Here is a 21,681-nt window from a genome sequence, read left to right on the forward strand (position 1 = left end):
CTTAGTTTTTCGTGTGTATTAGCCAATGGATTTGGCGTCTCGGAGCACCCAAATTTTTCTCCGCAATGAGTTGGGGAAGCATTACGTACAATCCCACCATTTTTCTAGGTATATTTTCTCTTGCACGAGCATTAGGTAAATGATCTGAGGAGCATTACGTAATACACAAAAAACTAAAAAAAATCACTTAATTTGACTCCTAAATGTCCAAAATGGACTACAAAAACTGCTAGACTCTACGTAATACTCCCGCAATTCCCTACAGAGGGTTCCGTAAAGGTTTCACAAAGATCGTTCAAAAGCCATATCATAGAAAAACTACGAAAATTGTCTAATATCTATAAATTGGCCCCGAAATGCCAGAATTGACTCTAAAATTTGTGAGACGAAATTATTCGAAAGCTATATCACCAAAATATAGAGTCTGAGCAACAGATAGTTGTCAATATCTAGAATGAGACTTACTTTTAACATACTTAATTTTACTGATGTATTTTCTCAAAGTGACAAGGAACAAGATTTACTGATCATCCCATCAAGAGGAGAATAGCAACAAGTAAGACATACAACAGCTTCTTGGGCAACAGCATCTCCAGGGAGTGACCAACAGCAATCATCAGCGGAAATCGGCATTTATCGTCCGACGGATCCTCATCAGTCACCACAGCTAGGCCATCAAAATCACAGTCCCAACTGTTCTGATTCTTGAGCTGATAGTACATGTTAAAAGCGTAGGACGCATTCCCTTCCGTGCTAAGATGGTTACAGGACGAGCCATATCCCAAAGCCGTGCAATCTGAAAGACTGCACGCGTAATCGATGTTTTTTGGTAAGTCTTCTGCATTATCTGCATCTGTTACCGCGTTTTCTGGTTTAAGTATACACCACCTTTTGTGCATATAGTTTACACCTTCTACTGCAACCAAACCTTTGTCCTTCTGCATCCTCCCGGATAAATCTAGCTCGTATTTAGGCTTTCCGTCGAATTCAAACATTCCCCAATGCCTCTCAAAGTTACCTGGAGCAATGCTTTTAGCATTCTCATCAATAAGGCTGAATAAATAAACCTCTATCTTCTTGCCCTTTCTTGCAGGAGTTCCTTGTTCACTCAAACAATGTTTGATCAATCCTTGGTTAAACCTCATTGCGTTTTCGATATTAGCATTCTTGTCTCCATCTGTTGGCCAACCTACTTCTCCTACTACGATTTTCATGTCAGTGAAACCAGCTTTCTTCAACGACCATACAAGTGTATCGAAATTTGCATCAAACACGTTTGTGTACACATTATCTCCATCTCTGACAGGCTTGTTTGAGCCATCAAAGAAAGCAAAGTCTAATGGAAAGTAGATGTTCCCATATAGACTGAGGAAAGGATAGATGTTGACAACGAAAGGGGCATCATTCGAATACAGATATTGAACAATCTGGAGGGTCAAATCGCGCACTTCTGGCCTGAAATCACCAGCTGAGGGTACCTGATTTGACTCAGGGGAGAAGTAAATGTCTGCATTGAAAGGGATAGTTGCTTTCACCTTTGCCCCTAATCCAGCTTTGTTGATGGCTTCTTGAACATTTTTCAGTGCTGGTAATATGTACTGCAGGTACGTCCCGTTGTACGTTCGGAGAAATGGCTCATTTCCCACTGCTACATACCTACATTCATTTGAAAAATGCTATTTAGAAACTCAAACAAAACTTTACTGATAAAGCAAATGAAATTACTTGAAGTTGATGGATTCAATTCCTCTTAAGTCCATGTTTGATGTTATCCTTCCCTCTCCTAATCTTCTTATGGCCTACAATTACGCCTCAGGCTTAAATAAGTTGGGATCGGCTATATGAATTTCGAGTAAAATTATGTTTTTGCATTTAGGGTGTGTTTCATTTTTTTTAAAAAAGGGAAAAAATTTCTCTAACAAAACGAGTTAAGTGGAAATAAGGAATTCGGATTTCATAAGAAGCATTTTACACTGATTGTCTCCTCCGCACCCTCCAAAACATTTCACCCCCATAGCTTCCATCCCCATTTCCCAACCCTATACAGTTCGCTTACATTATATACAAATGCTTTTCGAACAATATTTTCTGCATACTTGACAAACACAAGAAAATAAGTAGTAAGAAAACTACTTATTTTTCAAGAAACAAGCAAACACACCCTTAAGCTCAACTCAACAACTAGGAGAACTACCACTACTTCAACAACAACATATCCAGTGTAATCCACAAGTGGGATTTGGGGAACGTTGTATGTACACAAGTACAGATTTTCCTGTTTTCGATAGACTCTCGATGCAAGTAAAGCAACGGAATACTAAGAACTGACTTAAAAATGAACCTGATTTTGACTCCATGAGGATAAGCATAAACAGAGACATTGGCTTCAACCCAAGAATCAGCAATTATAGGATTAGAACTCAAATCCTCTAACATGTAATTAGGAATTGCAAGCATTACTTCAATTTCAGTACCAATTAAAGCATTCAAAATCACTTCATCTGCTTCAAATAGTTTCACTTTATCAAATCCATTTTCTATCAACATCTTCACAACACTATTTGGGGGTAATTGGTGAGTTGCCATTGTACCCCAGTTCACTCCAACACTCCCAAAACACCTTAAAAACATACCCATAAATGCAATTCCAAAAATATATAGAATCAAGAAATCATCGATATTTCGATTACCCATTACAAATTTATCTATTATCTACAGCCCCTTTAATGAATCTTGAAATATTGTACGAAAAAAAATGATTTTTTTTCTTTTTAGTTTGAAGAAAATATGAAAAAATGGTGAAAAGTTCACAGGGGAGTGAAGGGAATCTTGATTCTGTTATTCCGTACAACAGCCATTTCGCGCGGCTTCTAAGAATTGTCAGAACTATATAGAAAGTTTGTTAGTTTTCTTTTATTATTATGGATACGTTTCATTTCATAATGTATCATATCTATCATATTATATTGATGATCTAAATATTTGAAATTTTGGATGATTATATTGTTTTCCGTCGTTTCATTGTCATTACACTAATATTATGAAGAATAAACTTATAATATTACAGAGAAAACATAAGGCGTACCGTAGAGGTACTATTAGAAAAAAAGGTAAGTATGTAGAGTAAAATAGAATTATTAAATAATAAATACAATTATAGGGGCAATATGGGCGGTCTGAAGTTCGAAACTGCATGCATGCTTTTTAGATTGTGCTCAACGTAAAGAGATGCTTGTCTGATATGATTTACCTCTCATATATGGTTTGGACTACTATTACACATACCCGTTGTGGGTTCCCTTGTCATACAAAAAATACAAGCAACGAAAAAAAGATAAGGTAATGACGTGATTACAACAAATCTATTGTTACCCAAAACTGCACTTTTCATCATTACATGAGACAAATTTTGTAAAGCAATCCAATAAATTGCCAATAATAAAGAGCGCTTCCTCCTTTAACGAGCCTTAAACGTGCAAATTTCAGAATCAGTGAATTTCAAATACCAAATGGTTATACCGGCGAAAATAAATAAATAAAGCAAGCTATGCACAAATATATACATATATAAACATGACATTTAAGTAAACATAATGCAGCTAAAAACAAACTAAATATGAAATCTAGCATCATACACAACAAGCTTAGTTGCTCAAAGGAGGAAGATACTTTTATCTCCTCTTCCCTTTAGGAACTCTGCTAAAATCACCATTAAATACATAGGAATAACCAACTTCAGACATCAAGAAAAAAAACAGTTTTGCCTGTTTCTGTTCTGCTATGCAATCTTACATACAGTTGAATATTTGCATAGGAACGAAAAAAAGGCACACCTTCGCTAGCCTAGTGCTGCCATCGGTTGTGTACTCTTATGGCATAAACTCGTGGGAATAATCAAAATTAGTAGTATATACTATACAGGAATAACATCACCGTCCTGAATATCGTCACACGTCAAGATGAGACCTTCTACGTAGGTTGGAAGAAGACAACGGAGCCATTGACAGCCTATTGAAATAGGCTCGGGTGGTGGAACAATCATTAGCACGTTCTCTTGGCGCATTACAACGCCCATGACACTAATGGTGCTCCCTTCTTTGATGTAACTGTAATTTTTTAAGCAATCAGCAAGAACTCTTTTATAAGTTGGAATAAATACATGAGTTTCGCTGAATAAACTCAACTTACCCTTCTTTCAGTCGCATTACATGGTCATCACTTGAGAGGTTTCGATCAGCAAGCCATCTTAGGAAATTAGGAGACAACTCACTGTCGCTTGTTACATCAACAACTGTTTTTGGTTTTACAAATGGTGCCACCTTTGCTCCATAGCCTGCCTTAACCAGCGCTCTTAATCCAGTCTGGAAGTCTGATATATAGAAATCACCGACATAGTTCTGTTACCAAGAAACATATGTCAGTTTCTCATTAGACAATAGACATTAGACATAACGTTTGGAATCATGACCAGTACATAATCCTGGGATGAGGGGAAGAGGCAAAGTATCAATTGTCACCACTCGTTATTGACCTCTTAGGAGTTGACAGTCCAAAATTTTTGTATATCAGAAAGTTTCAGAAAGAGTAACAGGACTATTGGTTTTACCAAAATCTGACCACTAGAAGTCTAGACATTTCAAAAAACATATCCCTCGAAGTTGGTAAATGATGTTGGTTACAAGTCTTTTTGACTCTATGAACTTGCACTGAAGTTTGTTTGCTCAGGCTTGAAGAACTGAATTCCAAAACTTCAGCTTGAACTGCATACTCCTTCCGTTTCAATTTGTTTGTCATACTTCCATTTTTCGTCTATTTTAATAAAAATCCCCATTTCCTTTTTTCCAACTCTTTAATTCTAACTTCCCACGTGGCATGTTTAAGATCACAACATTAAAGGGCATTTTGGTACATTCTATGTATCTTTAGTTTAAGAACACAAGATTCAAAAGTTTGTTTTTTACTTTGTCAAAATCAGACAAACAAGTTGAATCAGAAGGGGTATAACTTTATTCAAGTTCCCATGTAATGTTTTAATGACACCACAGTTATGTAACCTTGACTATTCCATCAGGTACCTGCTACCTCCCACCAGCATAGGTACCGGATGACCTCCCCAAAGCATTTGTATTCAACTTCTAACGAGGATGAAATAGTATAAGTATCAACATAACTATATCCATGCCACTGTTATATAATAACAACTATTGTACTTAAAATAACATTCAGAGACAGCTGATACCAATTGACACTTGAGTACTGGGATCAAATCAAGAAATACTCAAATAGTTGATATACAAACCAACCTCCGTATGCCTGCGTCCCCATGAAAAGCTACGCTGTCTAGGATTTGCACAATTTCCAACGCAAGCTTTGTATTCGTGCAATTCTGTAGAAGCATAAACACATCTTGGTACCCGCTGAAAAGAAGTTTCAAGAGGGATACTGCCGCAGGTGACAACCTACAAAAAGAATAGAACTTGTATTACTCCCTAAATAACATCCTTGAAAGTGTGCATAATTTGGAATGCAAGATCTTTATGTGTTACAAGTAATTCATTGGTAGTATCATGGTAAACTTTTGATAAGGTATGGTAAACTTTATCTGTGCACTCATTTTTTTAAAAACAAAATGAGAAGCTAAAGTGATTATATACATTAGAATAGCACCAAAGGATGTACTATTACGGCTGTATGAAGAAGCAAAAGAACAAACAACAAAAGTGTTCCCCGTCTAATCTTGTAAGGATTCTAATGTTTCTAGAACAGTTTTCGTTTATGTGTTACATCCTACACCATAAGCAAAACAAGATATATAGTTTCTATGAGCATTCATGCAAAAACTAAATTGACACTTTAAAAGGAACATTACAAAGTATATTAAAGTAACAAACTACAGTCCGATCTTTTCCACCTTTACAAGACACAAAGGCTTGACATGGTCTAAAAGTTCTCAGCGATAAAAGTTCAGAAGAATTAATAAATTTCCATCTAAATTCCAAAGAATAGAATTCTAGCAGGTGTAGTCAACTCTATCACACTCCAAACATCAAAACGTGATTATTTTATTTGTAATGATTAAGAAGATTAAACATGACTTGAACATAAGATTCATTTGCATCTTCTGGAGTAGAAACATGGATATTAGAAGATCACAATCGTAGGTTTCTGATTCCCTAGGTTCAATATCTGCGGTGTCTATTAGAGAAGTGAATTATGTATGACAATCCAAACTGAAATTTTGAGCAAATTAGCAAGGACAGAGAGTCATATTTGGAGGCTCGGAGCAATAAGAAGTACAGGGAGAGTACTTAGTGTGTACAGCTGAATACAGCAAGTCCTTAAATAACACTAGTAATGAAGCTTCCATTTCCAACATTGTTTGCAATTCATGAGGGTTATGGTTCCCATAGCAACTCAAAGATGTGTCCAAGAAAACGGATTCACTCAATGTAGCAATAATTTAATAGCGTAGAAATGGGAAAAGTTTGGGGACACATATTTATCTAGATTTTACTCAAACACCATAATATACGCACATGTTATACAATAATTGGATTACCAAATTAAAATCTAACTTTGACACCTTTTTTTACTTCGTTCGTATAAAGAAAAGTAGTTCTCCAATTTTGGGCTGTTTTGGATTGGTTACTTATTTCTTTTCCTTTTTGTGGAAAGGCTGGATCATATTTGGCAAATGTGTATTTCAGAAAACCACTCATGAGGGGGTTATAGAAATACAATAATAAGATATTCATTTTATCAAGTTATTGTGAAAGCAGAACTTGATGTTGGTTAAAGAGGGCATCTGGCTAAAGGGGTTAGAAGGGTTAAAAGCAAGCAAGAAAGAAGTATAAGTTCTCCCTGTTTTAGGTAGGATAGGAATCCCAATGAAGGACTAGAGAAAAACAACAAATACATTTTGGATAAAGGAAACAAAGAGATAATTAGAATCTGAACGCTGCATACAATTAAAGGACGGCCATGAGAAACAGAAGAAAAGAAAGGGCAGCACAAATAAACTTATAAGAAGATAAGTATTTCCCTGTTGAATAAGTAACAAAAGAATACAAGATATCAGAAAGGTAGTTCTAATTCTCTTATTCTGTTCGTCATATATCTCCAAGTATCGTCTTTAAAGATAACTAAAGTCTATTAAAACTGCATAGGAAGTATATATATCAGCAAGCCAGTACATATCCACTTATCATAACATTTTTTCCTTAACTATCTTCTTTCCTTTCCATCCCTCTTCTCACCTTCTAGCTCGTGGATAAATACACTTAGCAATTTATTCCCCCTTTCTACCACATCATGCTGTCCTAACTCCTATCTACCCACTTTCTAAAACAACTCTTCCGCAATAAGAATTGAGTAACTTCAGATCAGTACTCCCAGTCAATGCTTTGCAAGACTAATACACCAGATAAAGCTGTGCTTTAACCCTTCCTTAAGCATAATTTAGGTGACTTCACGTAAAATCAATACAGAAAATTCTACCTCACAACTCAAATCAAAGCTTAGCAAAGATCCGACAAGAACAATCAAAGTGATTCCACAACACATGGTCATCGTTACCTCCAAGGACAATGTGGTTATTGACAATCTTAAAACGCCAAGATAAAGCTATGTGCTTTAACCTTCCTTGAGCATTATTTAGGTGACTTCAGCAAAATCAAGAAAATTATTCTCCAACTCAAATTTAAGCTTAGAAAAGATCCCCCACAAGGACAATATTGTGATTAAAAATCTTAAGAAACCGATAAAACTATGTGTTTTAACACTTCCTTGAGCATGATTTAGGTGACTTAAGGGGTTTGCCTTCTGGGTCGAGCTCATCACACCAGGCTTGCCTAGTGCAGGTTACCTCTCCTATGTGGTTGCGAGCTATTGCATAGGAACGGGAGTTTTACCCAGTGCGCACCTAAAGGACTGCAGCTGCGGGTTTCCCTTGTCATCAAAAAAAAAATCTTCCCCTACTCAAATCAAAGCTTAGCAAGGACAACACACGATCATCATCACCTCCAAGGACAATATGGTAAATGACAATCTTAAAACGCCAGATAAAGTTGTGTGCTTTAACCTTCCTTGAGCATAATTTAGGTGACTTTAGGCAATATCAAGAAAATTATTCTCCAACTCAAATCTAAGCTTAGCAAAGATCCCTCACAAGGTCAATATTGTAATTAAAGATCTTAAGAAACGGTTAAGATTGTGTTTTAACACTTCCCTGAGCATGATTTAGGTGACTTAAGGTGTTTGCCTTCTAAGTCGAGCCTGGTGCGGGTTACCTCTCCTATGTGGGTTGCGAGCTATTGCATAGAAGCGGGGGTTTTTACCATGTGCGCGCCCAAAGGGTTGCGACTGCGGATTTCCCTTGTCATCAAAAAAAAAAAAATCTTCTCCTACTCAAATCAAAGCTTAGCAAGGACAACACATGATCATCATCACCTCCAAGGACAATATGGTAAATGACAATCTTAATACTATCATCCAAAACATATATCCTACTTATCAACCAGAACTACCACCTAATGACAAAATCATTACTATATTTAATAAAACATGTTTACACATTTCAACATCACCGAACCAAATTTAGCAATTATCATATGCAAATCAGAAATAAAATGATATGATTGAAATTACCCCAGTAACCTTCACAAACTGTCCATTAACAGCACTTCTAAGCTCAGCATCAGGATATCTTCTAAGAAACTCCACCAAGCCTCGCTCTTTATACGCGTAATTCCACAGCAAGATCATCAAAATTGGAGCTACAGCTGCACCAACAGCTACCAAAATCACGAATTTTTTCACGGTTGCCATCACGAAAGCACCCGCCATTAAAGCCATCAATATCACCACGAATAACACCCACATTGCTACTCTTGAGACATTGAAACCCATCTTTATATCACCACTCAAGCTAGTAACAGAGGAGCCATAGACCATTTTTTTGAACGAAATTGTCGGTTCAAGCTGACCGGACCTCCGACCAGCGCTGGAACTCAACGGGCCGGAGTAAATGAGACCCGTTGGCTGGATTGGACCCGAACCGGAAGAGGGCTTCTTGTTAATCGGGCCGGAATTGGATGATTTGTGACCACCCATTTGACCCGAATTCGGCCCGGATCTTAAGGATCCACTGTTATGCTGTGAAGATGATGAAGCCCTCGAAGATGGCTTTTTCAGAGTTGGTGGGCCCGTATGTTGGTCCCCACCTGACATGTCGATACCGTACATTTTCCCAAGCTCGCCGGACTTCTTGACGTCGCCGCCGGTGTACGGAACAGCACGAGATGTAGCTGTGGGTCGTTCCTTCTGCTGTTCGGGTCGGCCCGAAACGAATAACCCGTTTTTCAGCTGGTGTGACCCGATTCGAGAACTCATTTTTTTTGTTCTCCCAAGTCCCAATGTAGAGAATGAGAAATCCAAAAGCTAAGCTTTTGCAGAAAGTGAGTGTTTAAGCTTTTGAGAGTGAAAAAAAAAAGTTAAAGGAGATGATGAAATTGAGAGTGGAGAGTGTGGGGGTGGGTGGGGTAGGGAGATAGGGGGTAGGGGTGGGAAAAAACAAAAAAGGGCATTATAGTCAAAAATTAAGTGTTTTACAAATAAAAGTTACTCCGAGAGCTTTATATATTCAAATTAATTTAATCAATAAACTTCAAATATCAAATAATTAAAACGAAAAAGAAAATATTTAAGAAGTAAAAAGGTGATCAACTTTGACTCATCACAATGAATGCAATTTAATTATAGTAGTAGTACATATGATTAGAAATGATTAAAGCATAATTAAACTAAATATAGTATATTCACCTCATGCATGCTTTTAATTGTTACTAATTAATTCTAATTAAGTACTACTAACCAATAAAATAAGGAAATAAAAATACAAATATAGACATGTGATTAATGATATTGACATGTGTGTCCCTGTCTATAAATTGTACTACAACATGTGTTGTCTTTTTCCAATCTAGGAGGTTGCTAAACATATATTTATTTTAAATATTATTTTATTTATTTTAAAATAATTTTTTAGGTTGGTATTATTTGATTCAATATTTATATTATTAAAAAAATTATTTATTACTTTTCATGTCTTTATAATTGTTTTCTCTATTTTATTTTTTGTGTCGGTAGCAAATAAGCAATAGCCACTTGTAACCTCTTCTTTTTGTTATTATTAAATGAATAGACTTTTTGGAAAACCTAAAAAATATTAATTTTGTCTTAATAGGTTATTAAATAAAATGTGATCATTTAAAATTAGATTATAGTAAAAGCAATTGGACTAATGATATCTTAGTTTGAAATTAAAGTCTCCCAAATATGTCAAACTTTGAATTGAAAAATGAAGTAATGTACTAATCACTTCTTTTGGGTTATGATATAAGATTAATTTTGTTTAAGCCAATGATTAATCGAAAACAGTTAGTATCACTTATCAAAATATTATTGTTATTGTAATTAAGGTTAATTTATTTATCTTACGATTAAAATAAAGGATAAATTAAAAGATAAAAAGAAAACCAGCAAAAAATAACAATTTAAATTTAATACATTCCTAAAGCTAGTTAGCACATAAAAGAAGCATAATTATACTACTTTATCTTTGAACTTTCAATTTAATAAGTTATTTCAAATTTCAGTCACTTTCAAATCTTATGTCCAACAAGTGAAGGATAATCTTTTGTTTGCTTAAGTTAACTAATTAATATATATATATATATATATATATAAAATCTTTTAATTCTCGAGCTTAATAAATTTCTGCATCAAATTCATTGAATCTAAAAAAATAATTATATAAATCGTGATATATTTAATTTAGTATTAAAAAAATTTAAAGTCAAACTTATTAAACTAAAATCTCGAATCTAATCTCGATTTAACATGTCATTTAGTTAGATAAATATGATTGTGAAATGGTCAAATTAGTTTGTTTAATTCCTATTTAAAAGGTAAAACATTTCCTGGTCAAAATAATTGCAATTTAATCTACAACCTAAGATCAATAATATTGTTTTATAATTGTTACAAACAAAATAATATCGATTTCTATGATCTAAGAAACTTGTGAATCATAGTTCCATTTTTAAAAACTTAAAACTCTTATTATTATGACTCTATTTATTCTATTAAATAACATGAGCTAATTATATACTTCAAATAATGATCTCAAGGACACGACCAACTTGTGGGGAAACCATAATTAAAACGAAAAATTACTTGGATAAATGTCTTTTAATAGATAATTATTAATTTTAATGATATTTTTTATTTATTACCATTTATAGCAATACTATAATAAATCTGCAATATGTATTAAAAGTGAATTAATTATGTCATATTGATGTATTATAACTATTTTTAAAAATATATTATGCTTGTTTGATGAGAAGTTGACACATTTTATTATAAATGTATCAAAATGTGTAATAAATATATTATCCATCAATAAAATTTATATTATACGTAAATAATAAATTGATCCTTGTAAATTGTAATATGAATTAAAAATGTATTATAAATGTAATACAAGTGATCAAATAAAAAAAATATTATTACTAGAAATGTGTAAAAAAGTTGAATTAGGAATAAGATATATTATTTGTACCTTATGTTTGGAATTCATAAAAGAATACAATAATTGATATCAATGATTAGTAGGACTATAATTGTTAGTGTTAATTTTTAAAATTCATTATGCTTTTATAAAAAAAATTAAAAGGGAAAAATTAAATATACTCCTCAACTTTGTCATTTAGAGTTGATATATCCCTTGTTATAAAAGTAGTTCATATATATCCCTATTTATAATCAAATGACTCACATATACCCTTTTTCTCTGATGGAAATGAAAAAAAACAATTTAATCTAAATTTTTATTTTTATTTTCTAAAACATATAATCCCATATATGAGTAAATTTCATCCTCGTCAAACATATTTATTTTGTCTTTTTTGTTTCAGTAAATATTTTAGAATTATTATTTTGATAATCAAATTTATTTATGTTCGTTTCACTAATGTTCTTGTAAAACTTATTGTAGATGACAAAACTTTTTTCCTCAAATACAAAAATCAAATTTCAATGTACACAAAAAAATAGTTTAAATTTTTTTCTTTAAACTAAGGAATGAAAGAAAAAAATAAGAATAAGAAACTCAAATAATTATAAAAAAGAAGTCAAAAAATATACCTTGAACTTTAATAGAAGAATCATATGTACATCTAAATAATTTTTAAAAAAATTAAAAGTAGAAAATATCAATTTAGAACTAAAGTTTAACTCCCATTAAATGAAAGATATATGTGAGCTCATTTTGTAATGGCGGGAATACATATGAGCCGTTTGTATAACGGTAATGGCATATATGAGTCACTTTCATAACGAGGGATATATCAGACCTTTTTCCAAAATAAAATAATTAGCGTAAATAAAACACATTACATAATTAAAATATATAACGTGTCATGATCGTAAACTGTAATTATTTTTAATTTTTAGTTGAGCTTAGTTTAGTATAAGATTATTAAACTCATCTATGGCTTAATAAGGATCTCAAAATCGACTTATTGTGCACTTTGCCCTATTGAGATTTCATTGGGCTTCCTTCAAGCCCATAAAATATCAAGAGCCTTTAGGATATGGGCCTAGATTCAATTTCAAGCCCAATCAAATTCTTCATGGACCATCTACACTTGAATGGCATGGGTCCATTGGACCAATAGGGTCGTTATGATCATTATTACTAAATTTATCAAACAGATAGAAATATAAACAAGGTATATCCTTGTGTCCCACGTAGGGATGTAGATGATAGGGTTGGTTCGAGTTTTTCAAATATCAAATTAAATTATTTGTGTAAAGTTTTTTAAATTTATAAACCAAATCAAACCAATAAAGTTTGGATTTTTTCGGGTTTATCAACCTCGGGTTGGTTCGGGTTTTTTCAAATACCAAACCAAATCATTGTATCAAATTTTTAAATATATAAATCAAAATCAAACTAATAAACTTCGATTTTTTTTTATAGATTTTTGGATTTTTCTCGGTAAAGCTTGCATACAAACATATTATTAACTTGTGCCCCAAATATTTCTTTAGTCCAACCAAGGGGATGAGTATGATGACACAAAAATATTCAATAAAAAATAATAATGAAATCATAATATAAAATAAATATTGTAAAGTCATAATGAAAATAATCATAATTTAAAAGTGTTAAATCATGCTAACATAATTTTAATAAGTATTAGTAACATTACTAAATATTTAAGGAAAATTAAATTAGACCATGTATTTTAATTGTCTAAATCAACTTAAAACTAAAAAATAAATATTTAATATTATTATCATTCTAAGTGTTGAATTGATCTTTTTTTTGTTTTAGTATTAATTTGTTTTTAATTTAAGTTTTATTATAATCATTAATATCTAAAAACTATAATTTTTATTGGACCATTCAGACTTCTAAGTTATAAACTTAAAATAATATTTAAAAGATAAAAACTGTGAAATAATATAAGAAATATTTTAAAATGATATCAAAGTAAATATTTTTATGTATAAAATAAAATTTTAAAATTACATATATAATGTCAGGTTGTTTTTTTTTTAGTTTAAACCAACCCAACCCAAATATGATCGGTTTTTTTCCAATACCAAACAAGTCAAACCAAACCACTTGTCGTTTTTTTTCCGATTTGACTCGATTTACGATTTAATTCGATTTTCGATTTGATTTTGTAAACCCCTAGTAACAAAGATTGAGTTGTCCGTCCATTTAAGCGGTGTATAAGTGTCGCGCCCCATTTTCGCAGAAAACGGGTTTTGTGCACGACCTAGCAACTCTTTTGGGATTTTTGAGTTTTGGAGTCGCCACCTAACGAAATAAGGCGCGTTAGGGCACCTATCTAACCTAACTATGTCTAACTAAGGTCAACGAGCCAGAGAATTAGGGTAAGGGTTCAAATTACCTCGAGGGGAAGGTGTTAGGCATCCCTCGAGGTCCACAAGTGTGGGTCCCGGCCGTATCTCATGCAATCTATGTGGGGGTACAAGTAGCAATCAAGGTCGTTTATTAATTTATTTAATCTTACTAAGTGATAACAAGTACGAAACAATTAAGACTATTTTTCTTATTTATTTAGATATGTAAAGCTAGGTGATGGCAATAAATAAACAATTAAGCTCATTTTATTTATTTTAACATACGACACTATGTTATAAACAAAATTGGCAAATATTAAGCAATTAATATGTGCGAAAATAAAGTTTGAAAATTGATAAGTTTTGAATAGGAATTTTTATTTAAAAAAAAATGTTTGTTTCTTTATAGGGATGATGCCACGATATTATTGATCGCGCTCCTCCACCATAGAAACAATTTTGATTTGAGGTCGGTCTAAAAATAGTTATGTTTTGAAAAATGATTTAAAAGATTTAGTTCACACGTAGGCACATAAACATTTACATATAAATGCACATAATTCTTTTTGAAATTCATGGGAAGTGGTACTTCCGGGGACGCATCGGGTTTAAAAAAATTGGAACTAGACCTCGTAGTTCCTTTGACTTTCCCACTAACGATAGGTTAGGAGATAGTACTTTATAATTTATTTCAAAAATAAGCAGAGTCATAATCAATCCAAAATTTAAAGAAAGATTGAATTATGTTGCAAGGTTTTGATATGAAATATTTTTAAACTAAGTAACTTGCTAGATGCATAAAATGATTCTAATAAAAAAAGTTGCATAATGAATGCGGAAATCTTCAAGAGGACAAATAGGATTTCTAATGATATTAACTAATTTTAAGGGGGAGGGCACAAATATGCACAAACAAATTTTGTTAAAAAAAAATTATTTACAAACCTATAGACATGATTTCTAGGTGTTTAAAAAAAACAATGTAACATATATATGCATGATTTTGTAAATGATATGAACAAATTAAACCTTAGACATGGTTTCTATATGACAAGATGATGCTAAAATTATAACATTATTAAAACACCTAATCGGCCTATTAAGTTACTATGATTTGCTTATAACATTAACGGAATCTAGTTTATTATTTTTTAGACTTCATTAACAAAAGTGTCAAGCAAATTGAAAATTGATTAGATTATAACACCTATAAACATTACATCTAGGTGGTTAAAGACAAACTTATAGGCATGATTTCTAAAAAATATAACGAACAAATAAGCATATAAATCCCCCTCCCCTAGACAACCCCAAATAAATTTATTATATGATCTTTAGGGTTACAATTGTTACAACATTCGAATAAATAAAATAGCGAAAAAATAAAAATATATAGATATATATATACATTCAAACAAATAAATAAATCCTTCTTCAGTTAATCTTCAACTTGAACTTCAAATATGAAACCTGTCAAAGTAATTAAATAACTACACAAGTAATCACACTTGTTAGTTAAGGTGAGACCATATGCAATCGTTTAATGACGAATTCTACATACAAAACAATAGCTTACACAAATATGTGAATATGAAGATAATGTAGATGCTAGGAATACAAACCGGTTAAGCAAAACAAATTGATTCACCTTTTACTCGAACGAAGTAGCAAAATAGCGAAGAACACTTGAATATTTATCGGAATATTAATGTGATGTTAAAGTAGCAAGAGAGCAATGAGAGAAGAGAGAGTGATGAGAGAAATTTTTTGATTGAGAGTCAATGAATGTCTTGAGTTCTTGTATGTATGAGCAATGAGAGAATGAGAAAGTTTAAGAATAATGTAGCATTTGTGGTAAGAAAGTAAGAATGAGTTAGAGAATGTGAGTTCTTTTCAAAGATGTCAATGTATGAAAGGAGGGGAGGGAGTCCTATTTATATAGCAAAAAAGGGGGAGCACAATAATGGAAATAAAATAAATCAAGGAGTTAATTATAATACTAATCCTTATTTTCAAAGAGCGCCAAAATCAGAAAATATATAAAAAATTACTAATTTTAAGCAAGTAAGAAACAAACTTAGGAAGGGTAATATTTTGTTTCCTTAAATAAAGAAGAGCCAAAATCAAAGTGATTTCTACCAAATATAGGCGAGTAAGAAATCAGACCCATTTTTAACAGTCACTTAACCATAATACACCAGATAAACTAACAAGGAAAGAGCAATTTTAGACAATTAATTGATTCATTCAAATAAATTAGACATAATTACTAAAGGGTAGAGGAAATTACACTCAGATTTTCTCATATGTAAAAATAATTTCACACAATCAAGTAAATGACGATACAAATATAATCTCGCCTAAATTTAATAATAAGAAACGATTAGTATGCCAAAATTACTACAGGATGCCGAACTAATCAATTGCTAAACTACTAATTGATGTCATCAATACATTAAAATTGAAATCAAAGTAAATTTCATCGATAACTCCAATCAACTATGACATGTATGAACACAAATTATTCATAAAGACGACAATTAGCAGGAATAACCAATTATGTATTATTAAGACTAATTTACAGATATAATAGTGACTTACGGATATTATAGCAAAAAATCAAGATTTGTATTGACAAACTAAAGTCGAGACAAAACATGTGTGCAATCTGAGATCCCAAGCATTACAACACCATATCACACAAATGACTAGGTAATGTGCAATAATAGTGCAACAAGATCAAATCGAATATGTAAAAGCCAAGATTTCTGGCATATTCATCTTATAATAGCCAAAGATGCAATTAAAAATAGAATTTAGATTAAAGCTTACATGGACGAATCTGTGAAGATCCGTCTTCGAACTCAAACTTCCGAAGACTGGAGGAATGGAGACTCGAGGGTCTCGCTGGTCGCTGGCTGCTGCCGGTGGTCTGACTGTTGTTGGTCGTTGTTGTTGCAGTTGCTGGCGGCGCTGGTGTCGGACCATTGAGGCGGAGGAGAAGAGAAAAGGGAGGTGGAGAGATGGAGAGGGGAAGAGGGGTGTCGCTGGGTTGTTTCTCCATCGGAGAATGGCGAAGAGAGAGGAGGGAGTGGCGGCTTCGAAGGAGAGGGGAGGAAGAAGAAAGAGCGAGGGGAGAGAGGGCTGGCTACCACCAGCACGTGGTGGCGAGTCCCGCCAGAAAATGAAGAGGCGACGGGAGAAGAGACGGGAAGGGAGAAGGCAAAGCGGTCGCCGGTGGCTGCTGTTGTTTCGTCGCCGGCTGCTGCTGGCGGGGCTCACAGGCTGCTGGTCAGATGAGGAGAAAAGGAGAAGAAGAGGGGAGGAGAGGAGAGGGAAGAAGAGGGAGGAGAATGGCGGCTTGGAGAGAGAGAGGGAGAGAGTGGCGTCGTCACCTCTGTTCGCCGGAAAATTGGAGAGGAGAGGGGCGGCTGATTTTTGGAGAGGAGAGGAAGAGGGTTGGCGGCTGATGCTGCCAAGGAGAGGGGGGGAGAGAGAGTTAAAAAGTTTTGGTTTTAGTCATTTAGGGTATTAGAATTTAGGAAGAATAGGAGATTAAATCTTGACCGTAGAATTTGATAAGAGATAAAGGGCTAAGATTCGATTTTGAATTTATTTTAAGATGGACGGATGAGATTAAAAGATGATGTTTTGAAATTAGATTGACAAAGATATAGGCTAAAATTGCAATTAAAGTGGCTAGAATTGAAATGAAAGAGATGGCTATGATTGTAATAAAATTTTAATTGAAGTGGCTAGAATTGAAAGGAATTAGAATAAAATAGGCTAGAACTTGAATAATTTCTAAAATATTTTTGTATAATTGAAAATCATTTAAATTTTAAAACATTTGAAATTCATTAATAATTAAAAAAATATAATAATATTTACAATAATTTTATAAAGTAAATGATACTATATAATTTTGAGAAAAGAACGACTAAAACTTTAAAACTTTAAGTAAATTTTAAAAATACGTATTTAGTCGAATATAATCCTAAAATGGTTAAAGGTCGGTCAAAATTGGGTGTCAACAGCTGCCCCTTGGTTGATTGAAAATGAAGAATGAATTGTCAGGCAACCAACGTTGACTTAGTAGCCGATTTTGTCCGACCGGCGAAAGATGTCAGTTGGATCAATTGAAACGATATAGAGTTGAAAAGGGTACGACCGAGACTTTGGTATTAAGCCGCCTACATATCTCTGGTTATACGAGAATCAGGTCGTGTGTAGTTCTGGATTCAAGAGCAAATGAAACTCTTAAAAATTGAAAGAGCGTTAAGGTATTTGAAAGGCACGATATCGGCTTGAATGGATAAGAATAGAGTAGCGAGAAAAGAGAGATTGAGAGGCTAAAAGAGCATGACAGAGAAAAACGAGAAGAGCATGATAGAGTAAGGCAATCAACTTTTGGAGCGCGGTTCGGAGTATGAGTAGCAAAGAATTGATCAGGTCTTTGTTGGGATAGATGATAGCATGATAATTGTAATCAGGGGCGATCGATCATATCTGTTTGAGACGTAGTGCAAGCCTTGATAGTCTTTAACTTCTTGAAGGATTGAAACCCATCTCTGAAGAATAACGTCAAACTCCAAAATATTTGATAGTATAAACATATAATAATATAAGCAAAAATGTCTGGTTGTAAGGGGAGACGAGAGTAAGTGTCGTATTGTAAGGCGGAAGAGCCTAAACATCCTATTGTAAGGCGGAAGGGCCTAAATGTCGTATTATAAGGCAGACGAGCCTAAATGTCGTATTGTAAGGCAGACGAGCCTAAACATCCTATTGTGAGGCGGAAGAGCCTAAACATCCTATTGTAAGGCGGAAGAGCCTGAATATCCTATTGTAAGGCGGAAGAGCCTGAATATCCTATTGTAAGGCGGAAGAGCCTAAATGTCGTATTGTAAGGCAGACGAGCCTAAACATCCTATTGTAAGGCGGAAGAGCCTAAACATCCTATTGTAAGGCGGAAGGACCTAAATGTCGTATTATAAGGCAGACGAGCCTAAATGTCGTATTGTAAGGCAGACGAGACTAAATGTCGTATTGTAAGACAGACGAGCCTAAATGTCGTATTGTAAGACAGACGAGCCTAAACATCCTATTGTGAGGCGGAAGAGCCTAAACATCCTATTGTAAGGCGGAAGAGCCTAAATGTCGTATTGTAAGGCAGACGAGCCTAAACATCCTATTGTGAGGCGGAAGAGCCTAAACATCCTATTGTAAGGCGGAAGAGCCTGAACATCATATTGTAAGGCAGACGAGCCTAAATGTCATATTGTAAGGCAGACGAGCCTAAATGTCGTATTGTAAGGCAGACGAGCCTAGATGTCGCATTGTAAGGCGGACGAGCCTAGATGAAGAGACAGTAGGTCACAGTGGTGAGTTGAATCCGAAGATATCTTCATGGTAGCCTGAATGATAGCGAAACGATAGTTCGAGTAGCCAAGAATTTGTCGGAGCCTTTGTGTGTAAGCAAGGGAACAGCCATTCAGAAGGAGACTTTGTCTGTAATCTGCATAACTGTAACTTGTAGTAGAGTAATTAGAGCAAAATAAGCGGTAAATGTAAACATGATGCAATTTCCCATATAGACCATGAATGTTTGCCTTAAGACCATGCAAAATGATGTCTTAGGCTATGATGTCTGGGGCCATGATACGCAAAATGTATCATCAGGTCATGAAAATGTTGCCTGCAGGCTATGAAGATAACACCTTTAGACTGTGACACCTTCGGATCATGATAGACAGAAATTAAACCCTTAGGCCATGATATGATGTCCACAGGCCATGAGGATGATGCCTTTAGACTATGACGCCTTAGGAACATGATATGCATAAAATAAATCCTCAGGCCATGACATGAAGTCCACAGGCCATGAAAGATGACGCCTTTGGAGGATGACTCCTTTGGAGGATGACGCCTTTGGAATATAAATAATGAGTAAAGACAGCGTATCTGTTTTTGACATCTGTTGATACTTATGACTTGATTTGATTCGGGCGCATGTAAACTTCGAGCATGATGCAATCTTGGGCTTATGCAAACTTCGGGCACAATGCAGTCTCGGGCACAATGCGATGATGCATTTCTTCGGGCACATGCAATATCGAGCACATGCAATGATGCATTTCTTCGGGCACATGCAATATTGAGCATAGTGCAATGATGCACTTCTTCGGGCACATGCAGTATCGAGCATATGTAATGATGCATTTTTTCGGGCACATGCATTATCGGGCACAATGCAATGATGCATTTCTTCGGGCACATGCATTATCTGGCACAATGCAATGATGCATTTCTTCGGGCACATGCATTATCGGGCACATGCAATGATGCATTTCTTCGAGCACAATGCAATGATGCGTTTCTGCGGGCACATGCATTGTCGGGCACATGCTATGATGTATTTCTCGAGCATTGTGCAATCTCGGGCATAATGTAGTCATGCAAACCTAGATCTCGGGCATAGTGCAACTTCATAATTGAATGATGAGGGTATGTAGTAGCTTGGACATTTGCCTTGTTGGAAGGGTCGAGTGTCATTTTTCAGGCTCAAAAGTGGCATGTTGATTGTTGAAACTGCCTTTGTATATGTACCTGTATTTTCTACATTCAAAGAAAAATAGTTAGTTTGAAGGGGAGGTTGATCTGTATCAATGATTTGGCACAGCGTGCTTCTTTGGTGTTTGATAGAATTCTCTTCCGAGTATTATCGAAAATTTTGAGATTTTCTCAAAATTTCTGCCCTAGTGTAGAACTTCTGTTATTCTGATCTATTGTAGTTGTAGCTCGACTGTTGGATTTTTCGAGATTCTCTTAAAAATTTCTACCCGGTCTTGATTTTTAGCAATTTTGAGATCCTCTCAAAATTCTGCCCCAGTTGTTGAGAAGATGTTTTTGATGGAATTTTTGAGTTTACTCAAAAAATTCTGCCCCAGTATGGAGATGCGCAAGAAGAAATCTTGATGGAATTTTTGAGAACCTCTCAAAAATTCTGCCCCAGTTATCAATAGAAGGGGAAAATAAAGGTTTTATTTATGATAAGACCGAACCCCATAGGAGCGCCTACGTATCCCCTCCTAAACGAGAATCAGGTCTGACGTAGTTCCAAAAGATATGGCATAGGAGGCCTTTGGTACAGAGACATTTGATATGGAGGGTTTGGGAATGGCATGAGAGGTGCATAATGCCAAGGAACTTGGTGCAGAGGTGTTTCGTATTGAGGAGCTTGCATTGTGGGATAATACGGGTGTAAAGTAGGATGTTGAGGTTTAAGAGCATATGCATGGTGTTTGCGGAGGATATGGGTGATTTGGAAAGTAGATGTTTTTAGAAGCATTTGAATGAAGCTCGGTTGACCTTGAAAGGTAGAATAATCCGGAGGAATATTATTTTCGAGAGTGACTTGAATTGCGAAAGATGACATATCCATTTTCGTCTCCAAAGTTGGATTGGCGTAGAGTAACAACTTTGCCCCCTCGCGTATGTCCAACAACTCTTCTTCTTAACTTCTTTATTTTCTGCTCAAGGTTTGATACCAACTTGTCTGAAAGACATTTTTTCCCCATTAGTTTTGCACATAACCTTAGCATTAGTCCCTTTCACTTTTTCCTTTGCAATTCTCAGTCGGAAGAGGAGGAAATGAATCCTTTGATCGCGTGTGATAAACCATAGTCTACAGATCAACCATTGGGAAAGGGTAAAATAAATAAAAATAAATAAAAGCAA

The 21,681-nt window shown here is 34.5% G+C and overlaps 2 protein-coding genes and 1 long non-coding RNA gene across 3 annotated transcripts; all 3 read right to left on the reverse strand.

Annotated features, from left to right (window-relative positions):
* Positions 1-377: 377 nt before the first annotated feature.
* On the reverse strand, positions 378-2,896 carry LOC101248638 (glucan endo-1,3-beta-glucosidase 8). Its single transcript, XM_004250503.5, has 2 exons — positions 2,342-2,896; positions 378-1,656 (listed from the first exon to the last, which is right to left on the reverse strand). The coding sequence occupies exons 1-2, from the start codon at positions 2,692-2,694 to the stop codon at positions 528-530; spliced, it is 1,482 nt and encodes a 493-aa protein (XP_004250551.5). The 5' UTR covers positions 2,695-2,896; the 3' UTR covers positions 378-527.
* A 652-nt stretch (positions 2,897-3,548) lies between these two features.
* LOC101250854 (uncharacterized membrane protein At1g16860) lies at positions 3,549-9,512 on the reverse strand. Its single transcript, XM_004250199.5, has 4 exons — positions 8,647-9,512; positions 5,304-5,459; positions 4,189-4,397; positions 3,549-4,106 (listed from the first exon to the last, which is right to left on the reverse strand). Exons 1-4 carry the CDS (start codon positions 9,388-9,390, stop codon positions 3,914-3,916), a joined length of 1,302 nt encoding a protein of 433 aa, XP_004250247.2. The 5' UTR covers positions 9,391-9,512; the 3' UTR covers positions 3,549-3,913.
* Positions 9,513-14,329: 4,817 nt separating this feature from the next.
* On the reverse strand, positions 14,330-17,490 carry LOC138339564 (uncharacterized). The gene is made up of 2 exons (XR_011212399.1): positions 16,774-17,490; positions 14,330-15,411 (listed from the first exon to the last, which is right to left on the reverse strand). It is a non-coding gene; the product is annotated as an uncharacterized lncRNA (long non-coding RNA).
* Between the last annotated feature and the right edge of the window lie 4,191 nt (positions 17,491-21,681).

This window comes from Solanum lycopersicum, chromosome 11, assembly GCF_036512215.1.
Source record: "Solanum lycopersicum chromosome 11, SLM_r2.1".
NCBI lineage: Eukaryota > Viridiplantae > Streptophyta > Magnoliopsida > Solanales > Solanaceae > Solanum > Solanum lycopersicum.

What these genes read in the sequence shown, in the direction of transcription:
- LOC101248638 (XM_004250503.5), bottom strand. Translation starts at nt 2,694, where the DNA reads ATGGGTAATCGAAATATCGATGATTTCTTGATTCTATATATTTTTGGA. An exon ending in CCTCATGGAGTCAAAATCAG is followed by an intron (nt 1,657 to 2,341) that starts GTTCATTTTTAA and finishes AAATGAATGTAG; the next exon opens with GTATGTAGCAGTGGGAAATG.
- LOC101250854 (XM_004250199.5), bottom strand. Translation starts at nt 9,390, where the DNA reads ATGAGTTCTCGAATCGGGTCACACCAGCTGAAAAACGGGTTATTCGTT. An exon ending in AGTTTGTGAAGGTTACTGGG is followed by an intron (nt 5,460 to 8,646) that starts GTAATTTCAATC and finishes TTCTTTTTGTAG; the next exon opens with GTTGTCACCTGCGGCAGTAT. An exon ending in GTAATGCGACTGAAAGAAGG is followed by an intron (nt 4,107 to 4,188) that starts GTAAGTTGAGTT and finishes AAAAAATTACAG; the next exon opens with TTACATCAAAGAAGGGAGCA.